This window comes from Lampetra planeri, chromosome 6 (assembly GCF_965212315.1).
Source record: "Lampetra planeri chromosome 6, kcLamPlan1.2.h2, whole genome shotgun sequence".
Taxonomy (NCBI): domain Eukaryota; kingdom Metazoa; phylum Chordata; class Hyperoartia; order Petromyzontiformes; family Petromyzontidae; genus Lampetra; species Lampetra planeri.
Window position 1 is genome coordinate 5,918,691 of NC_136112.1, and position 11,421 is coordinate 5,930,111.

The 11,421-nt window shown below is 44.7% G+C and overlaps 1 protein-coding gene across 1 annotated transcript in view; it reads right to left on the bottom strand.

The window, feature by feature from the left end:
• LOC144719649 (transmembrane protein 132E-like) overlaps positions 1-10,728 on the bottom strand; it is a 125,898-nt gene extending 115,170 nt beyond the window's left edge. Inside the window, exon 1 of the mRNA XM_078595786.1 lies at positions 10,416-10,728. Within this exon, the coding sequence (XP_078451912.1) occupies positions 10,416-10,728 (313 nt within the window). The remainder of the gene's footprint in view (positions 1-10,415) is intronic.
• Between the last annotated feature and the right edge of the window lie 693 nt (positions 10,729-11,421).

An 11,421-nucleotide genomic window follows, 5' to 3' on the forward strand; every position in this document is an offset into this window, starting at 1 on the left:
ATCGTCCACCTGACCGGAAGGAGGACACACATCATCATCATCACTCGAAGGAGATGGTGACCGATGGTCAGGGATAGTTGACATAAGGTGGCAGCCAAAGGTAACATGTCCGAGAGTGACGTCCACCGGGGAGAGAGAGGTAATCGGCTCGCGTGCAGGCGCTCGTAGGAGGTTTGTTCCATCATCGATCGTGAGGGGTGGTGACGGCTTTGGGAGGCCTTCACCCAGGTGCATCTTCTTGGCCTCACCTCCCACGCAAAACGTACCATACCCCCAGTGCATTCCCTTGCATACCTATTGCACGGCAGCAAAACTCACCGCAAACGTGATCATCACCAACCCTTCCAATTAAATACCTGGACCAACAGGGTGTATGCGTTACCTTCCATAACTTACAAAACATTTGAACCCCTACTTTTATCATCATCATCATCATCACCACTCTCACTCACTGCCACGCCCGCATGAGCCCTCCTTAATCATTTCCCCGATGCGCCAGGATTGCCTTCTCCATTCACAATGTACCACCTTCTGGCGGGTTTATGGCTTTGTAACGCATTTTGTTGGGAATGATGTCTGACAATTCTCTCCAGGTGCTGGCACCTTCTCGAGCTTCAGTTCCTAAAGATGCTCCCAATCATATGGAGCGAAACGTCGGACATCCGAGAGCTCAACTGGAAAAACGTCCAAAATAGTGCGACCCACCCTGTTTTCTCCACATGCCACACCCCCGTGTTTAGTTTTATCCTTTGATATTTTTTCGTAATGTGTTATTGAATACATCTGATATATATGTAATATTTAAAGCACATCTTCCAATTTTACACCCGTATTTAAAAAAAACATACAACAAAAAACGCGAATAGAATAAAGGTGAATATTCATGTAACAAAAAACCAAGACCAGAGAGCAATTGAAACAGGTGTTTATGTATTTCAGACCATAAGTCTAAGCCGAGAGCGTATGCTTGCTTTTCTGTATTAGTAATTGTAATCATTATTGTCAACATCATCACTTGCCATACTATTTCACATCACATTCCCAAATTGCCACGTGCATTACCGTCACAAAACATGAAAGCAGAGCAGGCTGTTAGCTGAGAAATAACATTTGCCCTTGGAAGTGTGTCAGACGTGCAATGGTGCCCTTTTTCTTCTTGGACTAACAATCGATTTGACTGTGCAAGCCAGCCTTTGCCAAAGCCATGGACTTCCAACACAAAAGGTCCATCCAAGTTACTGGTATTGGTTAAGCCACGGTAAATTATAATAGCGAGAGAAGGCAATGGATTGTTTGACGCCTAAATGGAAAAATCTCACAGACACAAAATGGGTAAAAAACTCATGAGTACATACACGTACTGTACAATGCTGTAATAAAACGTAGGCAACTTTGTTTCATTGGAACAAAGTGGTACATTTGAAATAATATTGCTCGCCGAGTCTGTGACAGCATGAAGTTACGTAGCAGTTACATATCATGAAAACGTGAATTAATAAAAGCAACACCTTCATTGTAATCAGCCGTGGTCTATCGACTGCTGTATTCTTCGCCATACCTCTTAAATCCCACAGGCCTCAGATGCCATATCCCATCTCCCTCTTGCACGTGCTGATTTTATAACACTTTGTTGTGGTGGTCAACCTCTCATGTGTTATTTTTCTTCGCACGCCATTATCGAGTTTCAAGTTTATGTTGTGCAACCAGGCGAGTGACCCGAGTCATCGAAACAACAAAAGGAATGTTGTTACCGGTCTTGTCCATCAGCCATCATCCCTTTTAAGTGATGTACTCTTACCCAACCGACCATGAGATACATGCGTCTTTCCACATTTGTCAGCCATCTCTATTTGAAAATATATTTGACATTGCACGGATCTGATGAATGGCCAAATGTACGAAAAACTGAACGTACGATGCATTGTGTACGTTGCGCTTTTTTCGCACCATGCGTATCCAACCGCGCTCATCGGAGGTGCGGGATCATGATTACACTGGGATCATGATGATCGTGGAGGCAGGCATTTGAAAAGGTCACAATAAATTCATGTTAGCTATTTTATTTTGATGAAAAAATGAAATAATTATTGGAAGGACACATTTGGAAGACATAAAAGAGTGTACATATCAAGGGAAGTTATTGAAGGTTGTTCAGAATCAAAGAATGTAATACAAATGTCAGTCAGAGCAGGAAGATGCCGTTTAGAAAATGATATGTGATAATGAGAAGCGGCATTCCAATGTGCTCAAGTTGAAGTTATCCAATCAATGCGCATTTGCCTGCTTTTGCATATGGATAGCAAACAAACATTCTGCAAAAAACACGGCAAAGGTGCTCTGAGAATTAGACTTGGAAGCAGAGGAAAACATCACATTGACTGTTTAGAAAAGTGAGTAAGCTCGGGCACGATACATTGATAACAGCGTCAATGGCCAATGGGCAAGACTGGTAATGGAATGGCAGCCAAAGTACAGAACACGCTCAAGAGGATGACCACCATGGAGTGTGGGGGATGATGACAACGTGGGAAAGGCTTCCATCCAGCAGTGAATATGCCATGACTGATGATGATGATGATACATCATTTATGTTTCTTGCAGTATAACAAGCACATTGACGTATATTTACATTTCGATTGTGAGTTGCAGAGTAATGCGAGTTGCAGAGTTCAAAAAGCCCTCGCCCAATAAAATTAGAGCTTTGGGCACAAAACGACACCGTGCACTATGAAGCTGGGTTTTATCACCAATTCACGTGGGATTCGAACACATTTGCATCGACTTCCCAAAACATTTTCGCATCAACCACAATCATGATCGAAACACACTTCCTCACTCATCCAAAAAATACATAATTCAGGGGGTCTTAATTTGATTGGATGCACAGGAAATGTTTGGAAATTAAAGTGAATTAATCCATCGACTGCCAATATGTGCATAGCATATGGTTCAAATGTATGATGTTTAAAGCATCGCCGAATTAAGGGATCCACATCGCACCTGCACACGAGCGGATTCCATCACCAGTCTGTCGTCAGTCTCATCCCGCCTGCCGCCCCTGCCTCGGATACCACTTGCTTGATGTCTCTAATTGAATGTTCTCTAATTCAAGTGTCCCTTTTTTCCTGTCTGTCATTTAACTCTTAAGTGTGCGCGTCTCCGTGAAGCTTTTGTTTCATTTTTATTAACAATAAAAGGCCGTCGGGTGTGGATTGGTCGTGTTCTGCAACTTGCTTCACGGCGTCATGAAGCGAACAGAATGAGAAGGGGAATCTACACGGCCGTTTGGAATGTCAGCGTGGACTTTAATCATGCGATATCAAAGTTGTGCGTGTGTGTGCGCGCTGAACATTAATAGTCGATTGAACATTAATATAATGATGAGAGAGATCACACAAAAAAGTAAATGGAAGAATTGCGAATGCACACATCAGCACAGAGAGGCTCCATATTCTAAATATAACATGAATTTAGAAAACCATGCCCATGCGTTAAGAATTATTATTTTGTAACTTTCATCCATTTGCCATTTGGGCAATTGTACACTAAACGTTGCATACACCCGCAACTCACATTCAAAATTGTAGATACTTGCGTGCTTTTATCATTGGACGATGATTGTAAAATTGATAATTGGCAGTGCAGTACTTTGGCTGTGAGGGTTTGTGTGCCTTTTAGAAGGATAGTCAGATAGCGCTGTCTGTGTCTAAAAATGCGAACATAAATAATGTGCTTTTGTTATAGACTTCAAAGCGCACGTCTTCACAATAAAAACAACAGTGAAACTCACTGCCAGTTCCCTAAGCACTTCACAAAGAACAATGGCAGTGTGTGTTCTCTTCCGTTAACATTTTCAGCATTTTACATGCCAGCAATTATTAAATGATAATTATTTAATCCATACGACAAGTATTTTTACCAATATAATAATGATATATGCTGCTATTTATATTTCGACTGGTGATGTTCAAATATTTCCCTTGAACCGATTTCAATTCAAATAACAAACCTGTAAAAAGTACACAGCGGGCTTTTGTAAAACGGCGTACAAAGTAAATGCGTACGTCAAAATATAAACAGTCATCGGTTTAAAATTAATGCACTTGCATAATGTGTAAATAACCCGAATGTGATCTCGCACCTCCGATGAGCACGGTTGGCTACGTACGGTGCGAAAGAGGTTCAACATACATACGTTGATCTGATCCCATCTGTGAAGGACATGCAATACCCCGGCGTCTACAAACTAAGCTGTGTCTGTGGCAGTAGTTACATTGGGGAAACTAAGCGACATGTCTCGGACCGTGTTCGTGAACATAAGGCAGATCTGAAACACGGTAGGACCAATACTTCGGCTGTGGCTGATCATTGTTTTAATGCGGTGGGCTCACACGAAATTTATTTCTCTTAGACGAAGGTACTTTGCAAACCCACTGGCTATCAAAAATTCGTTCATGAAGCCATCCACATATACAGACAACTTCAATCTAGAAGATGGGTTTCAACTGAGCAATGATTGGAAGGACGTTATCAAACAGTTTAAGTCACAACTGGCTGTGATGTTCCCATCCTTTTGATGTTAGATGTTATTTTCGGCTCTTTCATTTTACATTAACAGGTAAAATTTCCCACATTAACATAGCCACCTCCGCACGCTCGTCTTGGAGGTCGTCCTCCAATCTCACATTAACATGCTAATTTCTCACATTAACATGCAAATTGCTCACATTAACATCACTAGCCCCACCCACTTCGTTTATGACCCTTGAGCTACACCCATTTTAAACCTTGAAAACAGTCTGCCTCAGCAGCTTTCCCCCTCTTTCTTGCCTCCTGATAACGATCACTTCTTATTTTTTGGTTATTTTCTTTGAACCTATCTACGTGACTTTATCGAAAGACCCAAAGAATATACATACGTTACATACTGCACATGCAACATCAGAAACAGGAACCAAGATGTTAATTTCAGTGGGAGTATCTATAGATGGATCACTGTATATATTGGATGCTGATAAATGAGGATTTAACATAGGTACATCATTGTCTGATGTTAATTTAAGGAACAACTTCGTTCAGTGTTAACATGTTCACTGCCACAATGAATGGGTCCTACAGTTAACATTCCATTTCAGTCACAGTTTAAATTGCCCTTTTGTGGGATTTAAGGTTCTCGTTCGTTACCACAGTTAAGGGCTCGGAAGGAATTCCCTCCCGAATTCCGCGCTGCGCCGTGCTCAAAAACAGCCATTCCCAAAGGAAAGTCTACTTCGATCGATACTTTTGTAATACATTGTGTGGAAAGCTGCCATTTTCGGGGAATGTGTACATCAAAAGGCTTTTCTCCAATATTACCAATGGTTTACCGAGGACGAATGTAATAAGCATATTATATATCAGACTTCATTCTACTGTATACCAGAAACGTATCTGACATGAAACAAAAAAGCAGTGAAACAATAACCATACACGCGTTAATCGGAGTGTGTTTATGCACTTGTCTGTTCATTTGTTTTTTTTTAGGAAATCCATTATTAAAAAGGTGATTCTGACCCCGGTCAAAATATTATCTTTCTTCCTTTCAATAAGAGCAATATTGTGTGATGGTTGTTCGATAATGATTATAAAAAAAGGTTGCATTTTCCATATTCTCATTTGCCTCCATTGCATTTGCTAATCTCGTAAAACATTTGCATATTCGTGATGCATCTGCACCTCCTATTAGCACGGTTGACTAAGTACGGTGTGAAAGAGGTTCAAAACATAGTCTGTTTTTGACGTGTTTTCATAATTTGGCTGCTTCACGTTGCTCTGTGTTGTTTCCACCTGTATTAATATACCTGGAAACCTAACTGAACATATGCTTATATTTGACTAAATATGTAAGTGTTGCTTATAGTATTTAAAGTATACCAGTGTATGTAGAATAAGAATGATAATAATTTAGTCTTTTGTCATTCAACTGCTAGATGACGGCCGCTCTACACTGCCAGTCAAGGTGGTTGTTTGATCGTACTTCACCATGCTAGTCAGTGAAGGCGTCAGGCAATGCTGGCTTTGATATCAATTGCCAATGATGTGTGCTGTGGATGGGAATGAAACGCAGGTCACTGGGTTCATAGCGCGATGTGCTAAACACTGTACCAATGCTTCCTCAAGTGTTTGCGAATGAGAGCATACACAGCATATTAAGTGCCCCCTAATATCGTGTTTGTTTATCTGGGAAATCCTGATATTTCATTGGGCCATTATCACGGGGATACATTTTAATAGGATCCCGTATAGGAACTTTTGATACTAATTTTTTTTGGGTGTTTTTTTGCGTGCATTTTGTATGCACACCCACACGTATGATACGATGACATTCAAATCCCACAGACATGCAAGTAGCTTTAAACCTACTTGCTATGCCATCTCCTATCGATGCCTCGTTGCTGTGTGGAGATGTCTCACGCAAGCTCCATTTCAGCACCAACTCTTAAGTCTCCAGGTTTACCAGCGTGTGCCACGATAACCAGGAAGGTATCAATGTAAAATGTATATTCTTCTCACACCATGGTTGGCTACGTGCGGTAAAAAGAAGTTCAACATACATATATATCCTGTATACATACATATGAAACTGAGAGACAGGAAGGAGAACACGTGGATCAAGGAACTAAACACAAATCAGAGACACCATATAGAAAGTTAATAAAAAACAAAAACAGATAGGCTTGGGCAGGACACATTATTAGATAGGATGATGGCCAATATATGAGACTGGTATTAAAAATGGCATCCAAAGGAGAAAAAAAATGCATCCAAGAGGATGACTGCTGTGGAAATAGATTCATGAGCAAGATTGGTAAAAATGGCAGCAGCACTGGCCCAACAGGTAAGGTGTGGTGAGGCCTGGATTCAGCTGATTATGAAGTTTATTTATATTTTACTTTGATGAACATGACATGTTGACACTGGAAAAATATAAAATATGGTTGTTGACTTTATACAATATTTTTCATCACTGCGCAATTTGACAAAAGCTGTTATGATATAACGGTGAACACAATATATTAATTGTTATTACTGTTATCATGATGCATGTGTAGTGTACTCATTCACAGACACTAGTAGGAGGTACTCTTTCTCTTTTATTCCGCCTACACAGCCTTAGGAGATTACTACATACATGCTGCTAGACCTACAGCTTGAAGAGGGCAAAGACCACGACGACTATTTAAACGTTTTATACAGGTAGGAACAACAGGTTCCACACTGCCAACCAGGGATTATTTGTCTGTCTGTCGTGCATATTTCTGTCGTGCACGAATGCGTTGTCCAACCAAGTTCCTACCTACCCACTCTGAAGGAACGTGCTTAATTTCTCAACCATGGACAGTCCGCCGTCCCGGACAGCCAATAAGAACCATGACCACAACCTGCACAAGGGATCTTTCCGCGATATCAGAAGCCCTTACCACTCCCCTACACATTAAGTGCACTGATTATGAAAAAGGAGGAATATTTTCGTCTTAGCCACAACATTTTGGAGCAAGAGTTCACGGTCGTCGTAGAATCAAAAACACTCATTCATCTATTCTCAGTGGCGGAGGACTTTTCCAAGCTTGGTTCACTTCATCCCGTGCCACCCGGGGGTGGAGACCACCGCCATTTCTCATTTGCGGCTTTGCTGCCTTTTTTTCTCTTTCTATCTCCACCACCCTATCGATCAGCCTCCTGGCTAGGTGGCATACCTCGATGAGTGTCATATAGGCACCCTTAATCACCCGTCCACACGCCTTCCACAGGGCCTCTGTTATGGCCCCTATGACGGCCCATGTCTGAGCCCAAGCCCCTCCTGCCTTCTGTCGGAATACTCCTCAAATAATATTTGGCATTGTAGCCTTAACTGAATAAAAACGAGTCAGTAAAGGCTGGCATAGCTCCTACACTTCCTGTGCAAAGGGGCACTGCACAAGGGCGTGAACCGTACACTCATCCAAATTGCAGCCTCTCGGGCATTTGGGGGTATCGGCCATATGGCGGGAATACATGGACCTCCTGCATTCCAACCTGTCCCAGGCCACCAGCCAGGACAAGTCCCGCTGCCTTTTCGTTCGGACCTCAGATGTCACGTTCTTCCAAATTTGTTGGTGCATGGCACTCCGTGAACCTGGCACCTCTGCACAGGCCTCCCTCTTGTTCATCTCGGCAAGGACTCCTCTTGGGCACCACGACTCCCGTACCTGAGCCAGCTCATATTCTGTAATATATTTGTTGACAATGGCACTTAACCATCCCTGCGTCCAAGCAAGGGGCATGCCGCCCGGCAATGAGGCCATCCCTAGTCTCTGCAGAAGCCATGCCAGTCTGTACTGTAAACAATGAGGCCTTCACCTGGGGCCCTTTGGGGAAAAAAAAACGTAACGCCAAAAATAATTGATTCGCAAACTCTAGTACACCCCACATCGAGGACACGTCCCTACAGAAAACCACGACATCGTCCATGTACATGGCTACTTTCGCTTGTTCTCTGCATCCTGTGATGTGCACTCCCCAAATCTTCTGGTTATTTCTAACCGCCTGGGCAAAGGGCTCCATACATCTTATGAATAAGACCGGTGACATGGGACATCCCTGTCTCACTCCTGACCCAACTGGTATCGCCTCCGAAAGGACCCCGTTTATCAAAAGTCTGCCTGTGAGCTTATGATATAGTTGTTGTACCCAGCCTACCAATTGCTCCCCTACCCACATGCGCATCAGTACTGAAAACAAAAAATCGTGCGAGATGCGATCGAAGGCCTTCTCTTGGTCTAAGCTCAGGAGTCCGAGGGGTCCTCCCCCCTCTATTGTGGATTTCAGGACCTCCCTTAACAGGACAAGATTGTCCGAAATTCGCCTGCCTGGGACTGCACATGTCTGGTCAGGTCTTACTACCTCCCCTACCACTTTCCCGAGATGTGCCGCGATGGTTTTAGCTAGGATCTTGTAGTCCGAGGTTAACAGGGTGATTGGGCGCGAGCTCCCCAGGTCACTGCGATCCCCTTTCCCCTTATATATAAGGGTTATCACTCCCCTCCTCATGGATTCTGGCACTGGGTCTTCCTCCAAGATTTATCTATACATCCGTAGCATGTCGTGTTTAATGGTGTCCCAGAACATTATAGAATTCAGCTGGTATCCCGTCCTGCCCTGGCGTTTTGTGCCGACGCAGTCCTTTTATTGCATCATCTAATTCCTCCATCTGAACTTGCCTGTTCTTTTCCTCTGGAGCTTTGATCTTCTGTTTAACCTACCCCAGTAAGAAGTCCCGTGCTTCCGCCTTCGAGGTCTTACTCCCATATAGTTCCGTATAGTAATCCCATGCTGCCTCTACAATTCCCTATGTATGTGTCAGTCTGCCCAGATTTGGGCTTACCAGCTCCCGGATTGTGTTTTCTGCCTTCCTACATTTAAAAAAAAAAAACCGTGTGCATTTCCCCCCTTCCTCCACTACCCTAACCTATGCCCTAAAAACGATCTGCGCAGCTGGTTTTTCCAGCGTCGATGAGATTTGATCCCTTAGCTGCCTTATCTAGCTCATCACTGGGAAACCTAATTCCAGCAAGTTATGCGCTCTTTCCAACCGGTCCTTCAATCCCCTCAACTCATTCCTCATTCTCTTTCTTCTACTTTTAGCCTGAAAAAAACCTCCGATCCGGTTTTTCACCATTTCCCACCACTCTGTCATAGTGCCGAAGCAGCACTGCAGGCTTTTCTATTCCTCATAAATCGCCTGATGAAGTCGCTTGTCACCTTTTCATCCGCTAAGAGTCTCGTGTTCATCCACCAGATCCCCTTCCCCAACCTCAGTCCACCCGGAATTAGGAATCTCGCGGCTATCAGCTTATGGTCGGAAAAAAAAGGCTCAGTCTCCACACTCTCCACTTTAACTTTAGCGGAGACAAAAAAGAAGTCTATTCTTGAGTGCAAGGCTCCCGAACAACTTGTCCAATTAAACCCCAGCTGCGTTGGGTGCAGCAACCGGAAAGTGTCGATTAATTCGAAATCCTTAACCAGACCGCCTACTTTCCGAGAGGAGGGGTCTATTCTCCTACTCCTGGATCCAGGCAGCACGTCTGATGGGAAAAGCGGGCAGTTGAAATCCCCCCCCAAGATGATGTGCCTCCGTGTAACCAGCAGGGCTGCCAAGTTGTCCCACAGTTCTGCTCGCTCTGTGTACTGGGTGGGGGCGTATACGTTGATCAGTTGAAACGCTGTACCTTCGTACGAGACGTCCACATAGTGGAGTCAGCCAGGGACCATTTCTTGGGTCTCCTGTATCTCTACGTTTCTACTTCCTAGAAGGATGACTACTCCAGTGTGCTTATTTGTGTTGCTCCCCGACCAGAAGCAGTGTCCGTCCCAGGACTCGATCAACTCTGCCCGACCGAGAGAGTATGGTAGGTGGCACTCCTGCAAGAAGTATATATCTTCCTCCGCCGAGTCGGCCACGGTTGGCCTGGGGGCCTTCTCCACCGTCTCGTTGTCTTTGGGGCTTTCCTCCCGCCGGCCCATTGATGTTTCCCCTTCCTCTGATGACATTTCCCCATCCTCCCTCTTGTCCTGCAGCGGTGTTCCCTGCCCAGCAATCCCTCCACTTCTGTCTTCCATCGTCCAGCCGGTCGGTGCTTGTTCCGACTCGGTCTTGGTCACCTCCCTCTCTCTACCCTCAGTTGCCCGACTATTGTGTGTCCGGACCATATTCGCAAATGATTCCGGGCAATCCCTATATAAGTGTTCCCCACTCCCACAAAGATTACACTGTGCCGGGCACAACATTCTTCCACAACGTGATCCTGCGCCTTACAGGGGTAGCACATCCGTGCCTGGCACGCTGCGGCCAGATGGCCCCTTCCTCCACATCTCCTGCAGAGTTTGGGCTGCCCTGCACACCTTCACATCGTGGTCTGGTAAGGCCTCATTATACAAGAACACTGTGACTATTTTCCTATCCAGTTCTGACAGAAGTTGGAGTTCGAGTGGCGACAGTGGCCTTTCGCCTGCCTTCTCCTCGAATTGAGTCATGAAACGTTGCAACAGGTTACTTGTCCCGAAGCTAACGTCGAAGGCCCTGCCGCCCGGCAAGGCTATCAAGCAGAACAGGTCCGTAGGCTCAACCTGTAGCATCCCTACTACCACTGTCCACACAAAACTCGGGCGGTCGATGGTCACTTCCTCTGGCATGTCCTCTTTAAAGGCCGCCCTGATGCAATTGTGTCTCCTGGTGTGGACCGGCGTGAAATTCCCTCCCGTTCCACTGCGCCACCGCCCTGCGGGTTACTGGGGCCGTCCTGCCGCTACAGGTCCAGCATTTACACTTAATAGTCTTGTTCTGAGCGCCTTGCGCCTGCTGGCCTCCTCGCTCGGGCTGGCAGAGACCACCTCCCTCCGTGC